This window comes from Molossus molossus, unplaced genomic scaffold, assembly GCF_014108415.1.
Source record: "Molossus molossus isolate mMolMol1 unplaced genomic scaffold, mMolMol1.p scaffold_m16_p_8, whole genome shotgun sequence".
Lineage (NCBI taxonomy): Eukaryota > Metazoa > Chordata > Mammalia > Chiroptera > Molossidae > Molossus > Molossus molossus.
Genome location: NW_023425402.1, coordinates 16,902,577 through 16,918,676, shown reverse-complemented (window position 1 = coordinate 16,918,676; position 16,100 = coordinate 16,902,577). Strand labels below are relative to the sequence as shown.

Below are 16,100 nucleotides of genomic sequence, written 5' to 3'. Positions count from 1 at the left end.
ATGGTAAATTATAGTTGGCACCAAATTGGCAAACTTGTGCACGTGCCCACCACACTCCCACCAGCCTAAAAATACCATCGATTACCAAAAACCTTGAAAAATTAATTCATCTCCAGTAAGAGAGCAGAAGAAACCAGGCCAACGAAGGCTTCCTAAAAGCGAAATAGGACCTGAAGTTCACAGCTTTGCTGCTTATTTGGAAACAAAGCTAGAAACAGAGTCAGGAGCCCAGGTGCAGTGATCAGAGTAGTTGTCCCCACCAATCCTTGTGCCAACTAACCCGGCCTGAACCCAGCCTGGTTGAATGTGTTCATTCTCAGGTGCCTCGCTATTGCCGCTCCTCCCATATTACCAAAACCGGGACAACAAACATTGAGGCTGGTTTAAAATTAAAAAGCTGTGGTACATATACACAATGGAGTACTACGCAGCGGTAAGAAAGAAAGATCTCTTATCCTTTGAGACTACATGGAGGGACCTGGAAAGTATCATCCTAAGTGAAACAAGCCAAACAGAGAAAGACAAATTTCATATGATCTCACTGATTTGTGGAATATAATGAACATAACAGTTTGAGGACAATCCCCTAAGGAGTGGGGAGGTGAGAGAGGGATGAACCACAGAACTTATATGCATGTATGCATGAACAGTGGACATGGACAACAACCTGGGGAAGGGGCAGGGAGGGAAGGGGGAGGGGGGAATCAGTGGGGGGAAAAAGGAGAATCATTTGTAACAAAAATTAATCAATAAAAAAAAATGGTAGATCAAACCTCAAAAAAATAAAAAATAAAAAATAAACCATTTTAAATTACATTTTTGTGAGGTTAAAGCAGGTAACACCACCACCTAATAAAAATAAATTGTCAACGTCCTATGGACATGCTGCAGTGTTCCTCAGAACAAAGCCCAGGGTACAGCGTCACTAACCAATTTGTGACGAGGAAAGAACAACAACATAAGGGAACAGATAAGAGAATACAAGTCGATTTTAACAAAAACAGTGTTAGGGCACGCAAAGCCCTGGGGGAGCGCAGAAGCTCTCCGCATCGCTGAGACAGCACTACGCCGGCCCAGGAAAGGCGCTCCACGGAGAGGTTCGGTGCCAAGCAAAGGGCAGACCTCAGGGGCGCCAGGCTCCGGGGGTGTCCGCTTCCCTGCCCCACCGGCCTCCCAGCTGGCTCCCGCCCCCTCCGACCGACCTCCAAACCCTGGCAGCCCGCTGATTGACAAGCGGCTCAGCCACTCCCAGGAGCCCGCCAGCGTAACAATCTCTACCGAAGCCAATGAAAGCCACGAGGCGGGGCCTGCGGCGTAGAAGCGGTGTCGGTCAGGTGCTCCGCGCCGAGGTTGCGTGGTGGTTCAAGGGGTCCCCTCCCTCCAGCCACCTCCCCGCTATTGCCCCAGCTCCACGGAAGGGAGACCCTCTCCAGATCCTGCCTCCCGCTGCCCCAAGTCGATTTGGACTAACCGGAACCCTGCGAAGGTAAGAGTCCAGGGACCCCCCAAACGACTCCCCAGTTCCACTGCACACACACAGCCCACGTTGGGGCACCTGCCGGCCTCGGTGGGCGTACGGTACCTACGCCCCGATCCTTCCCAGTGCTGGGATGGAATGCCTGTGGGGCGGGAGGGGGGGGCGATGCATCACCCCTTTCTCGACGTCGATTTGCCCTCTACACACCTACTCTTCCTCCACTTTCCCTTTTCTTCGCGTTTCTTGGCGCCGCTCACCTCCAGATTTCCAAGGCTGTGGCGGGTTGGGGAGTGGGAAGGGTTGGAGGGTTGGAGGAACTGGAAAGTAGCCCAGGGAAATCTGGACCCAGAGCTAGGGTTCCGCCGCACGGTGCAGCATTTTGAGCATGAAAAAGAAAGAAATCTGAGATTGTGTTCATTCCACCCCCACCTCTGTTTATTGCTCTGTCAGAGAGGAGATAATAGTGGTTCTGCTCACCAAACATTCCAGAGCTTTAGACAACACTTAGCCTTTGTTTTCCTTTGTCCCGGGGAAGCAGTGCTTTACTGCCTACCACAGTTGCTGAATGAATGTACTTAAAGGAAAAGCACGTGTTTCGTGTAGGTGATTTTGGTTTTTTTAGGCTTAAATTAAATTTGGTTTATATTAGCCTTCCTTGTGTTGGGAAAGTGATAGAAAAGGGAGAAAGAGGAAGGAACCACCGGCCTCATCCACATGTTAGTAAATATATTTGCAGTTGCTTATTGGAACTTATTTTTAATGTCCTTTCCATAATTGGAAACACTATTGCCATTTGAGAAATAGTTTTTAAATTTAACTTTGCATCATTATCTGGAGACCAATATGTAAGACAATTTCAGTTTAACTAATTTAGTTCTATGTATGGTAAAATCATGCTTAAAAAACAAACAAAATAGAATTATCGCATCTAAAAGCAAAGCCAGTATGCCAAGCGGTTTTTATTTACCCATAGTTATAATATAGCAAGGTAAGACAGGGTCTGTTTTTGAAATTTAAAAATGTCTTCAGTGTATTCTCATTAGGAAGATGTCAAAGCTGAATTCAAGAGATTTATTGGCACAAAGTATGGTTAAATCTAATTTTTGGTGGGCTTATAAATACCTTCATGGAAGAATGAACAAGAAAAGGAGAGAAAAAGATCCTTGCTTGATTTGCAAGCCAAATGAGAACTGACAAAATTTACATATGTATCTATTTGTAGTGCCTCTTACTAGCTTTCTTGAGTAGAATAAAAGCTTTTTAGAAATATATGCAGATTAAAAAAAAAACAAACTAACAACCTTGGTCCAGAGAGATTATTTAATCAGGTGTCTTTTCTACACATATCACTAATAAGATTAAATGTTAACAAATTTTGACATTTGGAAAGCCAACATCTAAATAGACACTTCTCCAAAAAGGATGTACAGATGGCCAGTCGATTTATGAAAAGATGTTCAGTCATCAGAGAAATGCCAATTAAAGCCACAATGAAATATCACCTCACACCTGTCAGAATGGCTATCATCAATAAATCAACAAACAACAAGTACCCGCAGGATGTGGAGAAAAGGGAACCTTGGTGGGAATGCAGACTGCTGCAGCCACTGTGGAAAGCAGTATGGAGTTACCTCAAAAAATTCAAAATTGACCTACCTTATAACCAGTGATTCCACTTTTGGGAATATATCTATCTGAAGGAACCTGAAAGAAACACTAATTTGAAAGAATATATGCACTCCTATGTTCATTGCAGTGTTGTTTACAATAGCCAAGATTTGGAAGCAGTCCAAGTGTCCATCAGTAGATGAGTGGATAAAAACGCTGTGCTACATTCACACAATGGAATACTACTCTGCCATAAAATAAAAAGGAAGAAAACTTTACCCTTTGTGACATCATGGTTGAACCTGGAGAGCATTATGCTGAGTGAAATAAGCCAGTCAGAGAAAGACAAGTACAATATGATTTTATTCACATGTGAAATTTAATGAACAAACTAGACTATCAAGCAAAATAGAGCAGACTCAGCAGGCAGACAGCTCTGGTGAGGGGTGATGGGGGGAGGAGGGATTGAGCAAAAGAGAAAAGAAAAAAGAACTCATGGACATGGACAACAGTGTGGTGATTGCGGGAGGTGGGGAGTGGAGATGGAAGAGGGTATAGGGGGAATAAATGGTGATGGGAAAAAAATAAAGAGAAAAATAAAACAAGGAAATACCTACTAAATAAATAAAACAAATACGGAAATATCTACTAAAAATATATTTCTCTTTAAGCCTAGTTCAGAATCTAATTGTTTAGTATAAAGAATGATTTGATTATTAATAAATGAATGCAGATTACATTTTAAAATATATTTGAATGTCACAAATTTTATGTCTCTTCAAGAAACCAAGTTAATGTATTTTCTCCTCTTTCTAGTAACATCTCCAACCACGATAAACCAAACATAAAGTTTTGGATTTGTAAAAAGAAAATTTTAATTTCCTTATTGATTTGAGGGGGAGAAAGAGAGAGAGAGAGAGAGAGAGAGACACCAATTTGTTATTCTACTTATTTATGCATTCATTAGTTGAATATTGTATGTGCCCTGACCAGGGATCAAACTTGCAACCATGTGTATTGGAATGATGCTTTAACCAATTGAGCTACCCAGCCAGGCTGCCTTTGGCTTTGAAAAAAAAATATATATGTATGTATATATACACACATTTTTTTTTAAAGCATTGTTATTGGATTTGCCAGTGGTACATTCTTGTTGCTAGTTTCCTATAGTAGGTCTGACCGTGATAAGTATGTTCACAGGTATTTGTCAGAATCTGGGTCAACCTGAAAATGTTTCTGAGAAGTTGTATGTAAATTATATCATATTTTAAAATGATATGTGGGAAGCTATTTAAATAACTCCTTTGAGAAGTGTTTTGATTTTTGATAAATTCTTGGAAAGTAAAACTGTTTCTAATGCAACTAAACGTCTTAGCTTTATTATGCAGATAGCCCCAGATGTCTTGTTTAAAATGGAGTTCTACGACATAATCCTTCCAGGCTGCGATTTATGATATAACTGGGGTTACTCAGTTTTGGATAAAGTATACAAAACAAAATTATGTTCTATATGTTATTAACTTCTCTATTTTTTTTATACAGATCATCTTATGCTGAACTGCTCAAGTCCCTTGAAAATGACTTCGAGACTCCTCTGGGTGGCCTTCAAACTTGCTGCATTAACACTTTCAGTTACCCTTTCTCTCCAACCAGAGCAGCAAAAGGTTCTACTAGTTTCATTTGATGGATTCCGTTGGGATTACTTATATAGAGTTCCAACACCCCATTTTCATTATGTTATGAAATCTGGTGTTCATGTGAAGCAAGTTACTAACATCTTTATTACGAAGACCTACCCTAACCATTATACTTTGGTGACTGGCCTGTTTGCAGAGAATCATGGGATTGTTGCAAATGACATGTTTGATCCTATTCTGAACAAATCCTTCTCCTTGGAGGACATGAATATTTATGATTCTGAGTTTTGGGAAGACGCGATACCGATATGGATCACCAATCAGAGGGCCGGACGTGCCAGTGGGGCCGCCATGTGGCCCGGATCAGATGTGAAAATACACGAGAGCTTTCCTACTCACTACATGCTTTACAATGAGTCCGTTTCCTTTGAAGATAGAGTTGCCAAAATCATCGAATGGTTCACAGCGAAAGAGCCCATCCACCTTGGTCTTCTCTATTGGGAAGACCCTGACGACATGGGCCACCGTTTGGGACCCGACAGTCCACTCATGGGGCCTGTCATTTCAGATATTGACAACAAGTTAGGGTATCTGATACAGAGGCTGAAAGAGGCCAAGTTGTGGGACACTCTGAACCTAATTATCACAAGTGATCACGGCATGACCCAGTGTTCTGAGGAGAAGGTAATAGAACTTGACCAGTATCTGGATAAAGACCACTATATCCTGATTGACCAATCTCCAGTAGCAGCCATCTTGCCCAAAGAAGGTGAGTCTGACGGAGTGTTGGTCTGAGACCAGGTCTGCTTGCGCCCAGTGCAACTGAGTGGGGAATTTCTGTGTCTGGGCCTGGAAAGTGTGCTTGCCTGTGTCATGGTAATATTCTGCAATTTAATCCTTTGACTCTGAAAAAACAAAGTCTCTTTTCTGTTTTAAAGGCATGAATTATATACAGACTCTTGATTTTATTTTTTGGTTTTTTTGGGGTTTTTTTAGAGACAGAGGAAAGGAGAGGGAGATAGAAAGAGAAACATCAATGCGAGAGTAAAACACTGATCAGTTGCCCCCTGCATGCCCCCTACAAGGGAACAGAGCTCAAAAGCCGGGCATGTGCCCTGCCTGGGGATTGAACTGGCAGCCTCCTGCTGCATGGGATGACGCCCAACCAACTGGTGTTGCTGTTGTTGTTTTTACTGAAGCAAACCTGGGTTCGCTTCTTGGCGAGCAAGGTACCAGACATTACACCAAGAGGGGTTGCCACACAAAGCACACTTTATTTGCTGCCAAATAAGGAGCCCACGGGGAATAATTTCCAAAGCCATGGCTTCCCGAACTGGGTAGCCTCTGTGCCTGTATCCTGTCAAATCAATGCATGTTCATGATGGAAACTTTTGTCATAGGATGTGAGGGTTGGTGTAGGGTAGGGCAGAGGCAGGTCATACCTCTTCATGCATCCCATGTTCGTAAGATGTCATCCAGAGCCTTCTCAGAAGTGTGGATTTTACTATTACAATGAGCTCTTGGTTGTCTTAAGTTCATCAGAGATGCCCTTACCTCTTGGAGCTGGTTCTTTTCTGGATTCTGTCAGTGGTGTCGTCTGCAGGTGTTTACCTGGAAGTCCGAGCTACTCCTGGAAAATATGCTCACAGGATTTGGGGGTTTTCTTTGCATACAGGATTTATTGAAATTATTGGGGTGACGTTGGTTAATGACATTATATACGTTTCAGGTACAATTCTGTAATACCTTGTATGTCTATGGTGTGTTCACCAGCCCAAGTCAAGTCTCCTTCCATTACCGTTTATCCCCCCTTTACCCTCCTCTACCTCCCCCTACTCCCCCTCCCTCTGGTAATCACCCTGCTCTTGTCTGTATCTTGAGGGTTTTTTCTTTGCTTAATCCCATCACCCCTCTCACCCAGAATCCCACCCCTGCCCTCTGACAGCTGTCAGTCGCTAACAGAGTATTTTGTTATTTTCTCATACCAACCTGACGGTATCACTTGGAGTCTAATTTTTCCCTTTTTCCTAGAAAATTGCAATTGATGCTCCCTGTATATTTATGGCAGGCAGATTTAACCACTTTGGAATCATTGCATATGATGAAAGTTATAGCCCCTTCTCTGAAGACTGAGACGGAACGATAGAAAACGACTGGTTTCTTAGGAGCCCCAAAGCCTCCATAGCTCCTCAGGGCCCGCTTAGTAGGGAAGCAGTGGGGTGTGGGAAAGAGAAAGCTTTGGTCCACCTGAGATTTCATTGTCTTAATTCTAAGTAGGGGAAGTAATAACAAGTCCTGTTTCGAAGCCGCACATCAGCCCTGTCGCCTGGTATTACGTCCCCAGATCACAACGTAAGGACAGAACAAGACTCAGGCCAACTCGTCTGACTTCTGAGTTACCAGCTCCGAAGCTCCGTCTAGGTATCGAAGGAAAGAACAGATTTTGAAGAGCTGTGGACTGCACAAATGAGGGTGGTGTTCCTCACCAAGAGGATCATAGGAAGCAGTGACCACACACACACTTTTCAGCCAACTCCGTATAAGATAGCAAGTTTGTTGTTTCAGAAAATCGCATTAACCTTTCCGTTTTCCCTGTAGAAGCAGTATGCCTTGCCCGGTGTTGGGGGCAGGGAGGAACCCCTACCAAATGGACTTGAAAAACAAGAAGAGTGACTACTGCATGTGATGTTACAGGGAGGACTTTTGCAGGATCTCCAGGGTTTTAAAGAACTTTTCCACTTTACAGCCTGCTTTCCACCTCCAGCCTGGCCCTTCCCAACCTCCACCCTCCACTCACCTTACTTCTTCCCTGGGGAGTCTTTACTTCTGCACCGTGGGTATTGCAGTATTACATGCAATATTTGTGTGTGTGTTTAAATTATGAAGAAATCTCACATTAGAGATTTCAGGTTCTATAAAACGATTTCTCAATCATTGAAGGTGAATTTACTTAGAACAGAAGATGAATTCTTTCTCAGTTTGCACTCCTAAGACTCCTCCAGGGAGATGGGATGCTAAAGCGTGCGGTGTGATTTCATGGTGTGCAGCGTGCTGGCGTTGACCTCAGTAGGGTGTCTGCATTGACTGACCTCTGTTGCCGGCAATGTTTCTTTGATTGTAGCGGTGAGTGGTTTATTCTGAGTGCCTCTCCTTCTCCCTCTCTTATAGGGAAATTTGATGAAGTCTATGAGGCACTAGCTCATGCTCATCCTAATCTGACTGTTTACAAAAAAGAAGAGATTCCAGAAAGATGGCATTACAAATACAACAATCGAATCCAGCCGATTATTGCAGTGGCTGACGAAGGGTGGTCTATTCTTCAGAATAAGTCAGCTGACTTTATGTGTGAGTATGTTACAGTCGTCTCTTCCCATTCTGCCTCACTGTTTGCTAAGGTGGACGCAATGGATAACACAGTAGTTTATTGATTGATTGAGTAACTGGCTAGTGTTATACATTAATAGCAAAATAAAGATCCTTGGGGCTTTAAAAAGAGGTAACCTCCTAAAAGTGAAACATTTACTTCTCTTGAAGCCAGACCAAAAATATGCAGTGACCTATAATACAAATTATAACCATTATGTTCCTGAAAAAAACGTAACTGAAATTTAGAAATTGAATTACTTTCTGTATCTGTTTTATATTCTGATTTCATTAGATTTTTTTATTGATTTGAGAGAGAGAGAGAGGAAGTGGGGAGCAGAGAGAGAGAGATGGAGATCAATTTGTTGTTCCACTTATTTATGCATTCATTGGTGACTCTTGTATGTGTCCTAACCGGGGATGGAACCTACATCCTTAGCATATTGGGATGACGCTCAACCCAACTGAGCTATTGGCCAGGACCTGATTTAATTAGAATTTAAACTCAATTTTTTTTTTTTGCAATTGTCAGCTTTCTAGTTTTCTGGTTTTGCTTTTTGTTTTTTCCCCTTATGGCGCTTCCAAATATAGGCCAGCTTTGCTTTATACCTTGAAATCATTTCCAAAAAGAAGTGAATGTGTCATGGAAAATAATATATCAAGATGTGTTTTCCTAATACCTGGTGCTAAGATTTTGGAGATATTGCCACTGAATAAATTTAGAATATAATGGAACTTCCACTTAAAATTCAAGCATATAAAATAAGGCACTCTCCACCACCCTTATTGTGTGATTTTCTCTTCTTATATCGCTTTTAACAAGGTAGCCAAATGGAAGAGTCACCCAAAGGATTTTACTCATGTTTATTGCGTCTCTCGTTTGCATATTTGCTCTCAAACTCCATGCTTCTACTTTGTATCATCAGTGACTGACCCCTACAGACTAACTTCCCCAGGCTTCTTTGCGAACTGGTTCTGGTGAGGTTTGGCCAACGGAATACCCTGTAGGAGTTTGGAAGCCAGGGCAAAGGGAGAAGCCAGGTTTTTGTTTCCTACTGTCTGCCTCAGGCTGTGTCTCTAATAACCGCTTCACTTCCTCTGTGATCCCAGCCCCCTCTGGACAACTGTCTCTGTGGCCTCAGCTCTTACTAAGTAGCCCTGGCTTTTGGGCTCTGTTAAACCAGCCACCTCTTCCTGTGTGTTTCCAGCCCTGGGCCTGTAGGAGGTTCCCACTGTGGCCAGTCCCCCGGATAACCTCGTCATCCCATGTTTGCTTCTCAGCTCTTCAGCACTTTAATAACTAGTTGCCATGTTTAAGCCCCTCTACTGGACTACCTGGCATGGCTTCCTGGCTGAATTAGATAGGAACACACACTCCTGATCAGTTATCAGTTCGCTGGGGTTGGTTTCTACTCCGTTCCTTGAATGTTGAAGGGACCACATTGTGTCAAACTAAAAGTGTTTTTTTTGGGTGTTGGTCCTTGATGTATATGAGAGATGCACAAAAATGTCCCTTGAGGCAGAATTAGGTTCCTGTCGTGCTTATGGAGGAGAAGAAAAATGGTTGCCTGTCAGTGGCACTGGTAATGTACACATAATTCATAGTGACAGATTACATGCCATATGTCATTTAAACAGGTACGTGGTTTCTGGTTCTTAAAACTGGTTTTCCATACAGATAATGATCTGTAAACCATGTTTAAACACATGAGGGGACCCATATTAAGACCTTTAAAAATAATTCCTTTGGCCCTGGCCGGTTTGGCTCAGTGGTTAGAGCTTCGACCTGTGGACCTGAGATTCCTGGGTTTTGGTTCCCGCTAAGGGCACGTACCTCAGTTGCAGTTTGTTCCCGGCCCCAGTTGGGGTCGTGTGGGTGGCAACCACTCAGTGTGTCTCTCTCACATCGATGTTTCTCTCTCTCTCTTCCTCCCTCTCTCCCTCCCGCTCTATCTGAAGGTAAATGCAAAAATGTCCTCAGGTGAGGGTAAAAAATAAATAATTCCTTTGGCCATGAGAATAATTGCCACCTTTATATGTTCAGATTTTCATGAACTGTGCCATTAGCTCTCATATTAGAAGAGTTGATCAAAACTTCACAGTTAACATGAATTATAGGACTGAATTGAAATTTGTTTTGGCGAACTACAATTGCACAGTAGATTGGTCACACCTATTTTTGATAGAAAACCTTAATAATGCTCCTATTTATATTACATTATGTTCATTTATTCAACAAAGTAACTAAATATTGACTACTACAGTTCTTCTCAGCCTGAGTTCCACCGGAGATTAAAGCACAAGTTTTCAAAGTGTGTTACCAGGACCAGCAGCAGCCTACTCACCTGGGAACTTGTTAGAAATGCAGATTCTTGGGTCCAACCCAGACTCCCTGGATTAGAAGCTGTGAGGGTAGAGCCCAGCAGTGTGTGTTTTCACATCCCCCCAGGAGTCCTAGGCACATTTAAATTGAAGAACTACTCCCCTTTGGTATCCATTATTAAATATTATCTACGGGAGCGAGCATTTATGGTAGGAGCTACCACTACAAACCAAAGTCCCTAATAATGGGAAAGGTTTTATAAGTCGTAATGATTTCATGTCAAATCTGATTTTCTAGTAAAAGGTGGGCTATGAGAGAATCACCTTTGCCTTCAAGACTGAGAGTCTAGGTCCCAGCTTCTTATAGAAATGAACAGAACAATTATGCAATCAATTACAAATTCTATAACGGTCGATTTCCCAGTGTTGATGTTATCAGTTAATTCAGTAGAATAGCTTAGTACCCTGTCAAATAATTCCAGATGATTTCATAAATCCAGCATTGTTTTTACTTAAATAAACACAAGAGAATTAGGGACTTTAGAAAGACTTCTTTTGCTCAGTCTGGCCAGGCAGACTTGGAATTGCTTTGAGGAGATGACTAGGGGTCACTTTGTGACTCTCAGAGACATTGATTTAGGATTTTTTTTCAATGTTGTGTTCCTGTTACATATTTCCCTGTAGCAGTGTGGGTACAGGAGACTGATTTGCTAGCCATTGTCCTCAGTTTTCTTACGTGGCCATCTTACCACCAGTAGCTCCTTTACCTTTGCACCCTGATTCCATGCTTAGCACACATGCCTTTAAAATGCAGCTTTTATTATAGAAAATATAGTCAACGATATTGTAATAACTTATGGTGCCTAGTAGGCACTTGAATTATCAGAGGGTTCGTTTCATGTAACCTATATGAATGTCTAGCTGCTGTGCTACACACTTGCAACTAATACAAAAAAGTGTCAAATGCAAACTGTAATAAAAAAATAAAATAAAAAATCACAATGCCATTCCCACAAAAATAAAATAAAATAAAATGTAGCTTTTGTTATGCAGGAGTTTTCAGCCTCCAATTTTGTATCACTTGCTAAGTCAGAAGACTCCTCAAGTTTTTACTCGACTTGTATCCACACTGAGGCACACGGTGTTCAGCTGGATCCTGAGCAGAACCCGTGGAAGTCAAGATTTTACCCTCAAGTCCTGCCTTTATTTTTCAGGAGCGAATTGTAACTATAACTAGAGGTTTGATTATTTGGGGTGTCTTTTGTTTTACTTGATTGTTTTTCTCCTTTTGTTAGTAATTATGAAGGTATTGTCTTCATGACTAAGAGCACCTTTATCTTGTATCTTTAGAATCTTTAGAGAAATCATTAGAACATAGTAGGTACCTAACAAATAGTTTACCTGCCACCAAAAAAAATCCATTTCGTTTTCCCTTGACTTGGCTCTATGTTGCTCGTTACCCTCCCCATCTGCTGCTTAAGGTAGTGTTGGCCTCAGAGAATGACAGATGTGTAATGCTTTGCCTTGTCAGTACCTGAAGTGGACTGTGATGTTGACAACAGCAAAGATTGTTTTGTAAAAGACTGTTTTAAAAGTCAAATTGGGTAACATGCATTTACTTGTTCAGACTTTCACAGGACAACAATTATTTGCATGTTAATGCCTTCTGGTCGGCTAACGTTGACATACATTTTATCTTTACAGTAGGCAACCACGGTTATGATAACGCGTTAGCAGAAATGCATCCCATATTTTTAGCCCACGGTCCTGCCTTCAGAAAGAATTTCACAAAAGCAGCTATGAACTCCACAGATCTGTACCCACTGCTCTGCCACCTCCTCGGTATCCCCGCCTTGCCACACAACGGGTCACTCAGCAGCGTCCAGGACCTGCTCAGCTCGCCAGCAACGAGACCAGCTCCTCACACTCCACGTCTCCACGGCGGTGTCAGACCCGGAGAACACGAGCAGGAGGAGCCATACGCTTATTTCATAGGAGTCTCTCTCGGCAGCATTCTAGTTGTTGTCTTTTTAATAGTTTTTGTTAAACATTTAATTCCCAGTCAGATCCCCACCTTACCAGATATGCAGGCTGAAATAGCTCAACCATTGTTACAAGCCTAATGCTACTGAGAAGTGGAGGTTGCGTAACTGTATCAGTGTTTAAAGGTTTCGGATTCTCGGAAACCACCTTCATACATTTGCACAGACCATTAAGCAATTGTATACAGATCCAGGCACAGTCTTTCCCACGCACTTGCACACACACAGATGGACTAAAATACACATGCCTGCAAAGGATTAAAAATGTCGAAGTGCGTTTCCATTGTTCGGCCTGGCCTAGGGGGGGATAAGATCCTGCTTTATTTGGACTTGGCACATACATAAATATATATTTAGTAACTTTGCACTATTTAAAGTACCTTATATGTTGCACTTTAAATTAGTCTCCTAATGGGTACTTCTATGTGAAAGGCACTTTATTGACAATTATGTCTTATAAGTTGGTTGAAAAGGAAGGCTGTTGAAAATTAGATGGACCAAGGCCTTTGTGCGTTGCATTTTGGAGAGATTTATTCCTAACAGCAGCATGAATCTCGGCATTCCTTGTCCTGTGTCTTTCCCAAGGACGTAGGTTTTCATTTTGTTTTCCCATGAAAAAAGATTCAATTACTGGCAGATTCTATCTAGACATATTGTTTCTGCCATAAAATTCATTATTACTATTTCCTGATTCATCATTTTCCTCTGACTTTTTAAAACACCACGAATCCACATTTCTTTCCTCTGTAGTCCAGCACTGGCCTGAATATTAGAGATCGCGTATCATCCTAGCGAATGTTTTGTTCTATAATTATTTGCTTTTTTGAAAATGAAATCATTAATTACATTAAACATCAAATTAAATAGCCCTGGCCGGATTGGCTCAGCGGTTATAGCATTGGCCTGTGGTCCAGAGAAACCCAGGATCGGTTTTTGCTAAGGGCATGTACCTCGGTTGCAGTTTGTCCCTGGCCCTGGCTGGTCGTGCGGGTGGCAGCCACTTGATGTGTCCCTTTCACGCCGATGTTGCGCTCTCTCTCCCTCCCACTCTATCTGGACAAAAAATGGAAAGGTGTCCTCGGGTGAGGATAAAAATAAATAAATTAAAATAAAATTAAATAAAACAATGCTTGTTTTATTTCTGGTAACAACATAGTAAGAGAGCACAAGCATCTTTGAGGTGTGGATATTTGAAGATGCAGAATTAGCATAACCTCTGTTAGGCAAATGTAAGCCATGAAAAGAGCTGTGTAGAGCTTGGGGAGGAAAACGAGGCAGGTGGTTCCCAGGGGACCCAGCGCAGTGCCGAAGGGTGCCTGCAGGCCCAAACTAGCAAAGCAACTCTGAGAGGGAACAGGTGTTGAAACAAGAGGAGCCTAGTATTAGCCTTGTTACATGAACTATTCGAATACCTGCCCCCCAGGTGCTCAGTGGAATCAAAGACAAATCCAAGTTCATAGATAGATTTCACCTCCTGGGTAGTTTTTCACCTGCCTGGTCATCTGTCTCCTCTCATTCCAACCAACCACCTGGAGTGTGGCACATACAATGTATATATTTAGCAACTTTTGGACTTGGCACAAACAATACAACTGAGCCTGGGATCTTGTAACTAGTGGAGAGTGGGGGTATTCCCTGTGCATCCTTAGAGGAAAGAGGAAGCCCTGCAGAAAACAGCTTTCCTTGAAGGAAACAGACACACAGTCCATGGCAATGTTGTGATTTCATGTGGAAATATGCACCCGCTGGCTGGCCATGAGAAACGGGAAATGTGCTTCAGAACGAAAGGCTACATTAGATGGAGAGAACAGAGGGGCATGGTTAAAAATACAGCTGAGTCTAAATGCTCCCAAAAATGAGGTGGGTAAATTGGTTTTCAAGTAATGCCAATTAAAAAATGGTAGCACTGAATTCTCATTTCATTATACAGACCTCTTAATAGTATTGAATGGAATCACAGGGAAGGTACTATGGATTAGAAAGCTAAGAAGTTGATGGTAGGTAGCAGACTCAAAAAGTATGAATTTGGGATTGGAGATCTAGAAATGTGACCGGTCACGTTGGCGTGCTTTGTAGCTATGAACTTAGCTGCATTATTGAGATGCCAATATAACGGCTGCAAGGAAATTGGTCTATTTAAAAGTGTTACTAGCCCTGGCCGGTTTGGCTCAGCTGTTAGAGCATCAGCCTGCGGTCCAGAGAGACCCAGGTTCGGTTCCCGCTAAGGGCACGTACCTCGGTTGCAGTTTGTCCCCGGCCCTGGTTGGGTTGTGCGGGTGGCAGCCACTCGATGTGTCTCTCTCACGTCGATGTTTCTCTCTCTCTCTCTTCCTCTCTCTCCCTCCCACTCTATCTGAACAAAAAAAATGGAAAAATGTCTTCGGGTGAGGATAAAAAATAAAAAAATAAAAAAAGCATTACTATTCAAGCGCTCTCTGTACATTGATTGTTTCATTAAATTCATTTGAGAAGATGCTATAACTTCAGCAGTAAGAAGAAAGTAAATTCTGTAACTGATGAAATCATTAAAATTCTGATACGAAGATTTGATTATTGAATTGTTCCTTTCATTTACAGATACTTATTTTCCTGTAAAATATCAGCAGGAGAGAGAGTTTACCTGAAGAAAAATAAAATCTTAGTTTGCTGTGAAAAATCTAGCCACTCGTCATCCTTTGATAGCTCTTCTCGTTTCGGTTTTACCTGTATGTCTTCATGGCCATACTTTGTATGTGGTTAATGAAAATTAGCACATAGAAATGAAATTTAGACTAGCTAATCTAATTGTAAATAAAACTTAGAAAAAAATGTTTTTCCTTTATTGATTTTAGAGAGGAAGTAAAAGAGAGAGAGAGAGAAATATTGGTGCAAGAGATCATTGATTGGCCGCCTCCTGCATGCCCCCCACTGGGGATCGGGCCCGCAACCTGGGCATGTGTCCTGACTGGGAATCGAACCGGTGACTTTTTGGTGCATGGGTCCATGCTCAACCACTGAGCCACACCAGCTGGACTAAATAAGACTTTTGAAATGGTCAGAGGAATGAAGTTTGGCCACCCTACCGATTTTGCTCAGCATCCTCCAGCTATTTTGTACTATTACTCAGTTGATAAGATTTTTCTTATTCAGTATATGCTTTGCAATTTCTCTCTTTGCCACCTGCCATTTTAATTTAAAATTTCTGTAAATTTAAAATGGCTTTCCAACATGCTTTCTGATCTCTTAAAGGAAAAGTGGGATCTTATTATTAGTTTCAGTTTCATACAAAGACCTACCATTTCTAGAAAATCTAATGAAGATCCCAGCTCTCCTAGTTGTCAGATTTTTTTCAGCTATTCATTAAGGGTGACATGCTCGAGAGTGTAGCCTCAGGAGGGAACTAAGGGACCATTCGACCCCTGATTTAACCAAAGCTATAAGTGGCTTTGTGCCACATTAGTGCAAGTTGGAAGCCGGAGCCAGGTATCCTGATCCAGTTTGGGGTTTAGGACCTCAACATAATGAACTTGAGGGGACACAATTCAGTCCATAACAGGCAAGGAATGCAAAATAAAAACAATAAAAGCTCCTGGAAAAATGAGAGGCTGTACAAGAAAATGTATTGATAACCACTAACTTGATAATTCACTGTCGTCTACAAAGGTGGTCCAG

The 16,100-nt window shown here is 42.0% G+C and overlaps 1 protein-coding gene across 1 annotated transcript; it reads left to right on the top strand.

Annotated features, from left to right (window-relative positions):
• The first annotated feature begins 1,326 nt into the window (after positions 1 to 1,326).
• Positions 1,327 to 13,308, top strand: ENPP5 (ectonucleotide pyrophosphatase/phosphodiesterase family member 5). Its single transcript, XM_036248679.1, has 4 exons — positions 1,327 to 1,486; positions 4,628 to 5,491; positions 7,891 to 8,067; positions 12,112 to 13,308. Exons 2-4 carry the CDS (start codon positions 4,636 to 4,638, stop codon positions 12,528 to 12,530), a joined length of 1,452 nt encoding a protein of 483 aa, XP_036104572.1. The 5' UTR covers positions 1,327 to 1,486; positions 4,628 to 4,635; the 3' UTR covers positions 12,531 to 13,308.
• Positions 13,309 to 16,100: the final 2,792 nt, after the last annotated feature.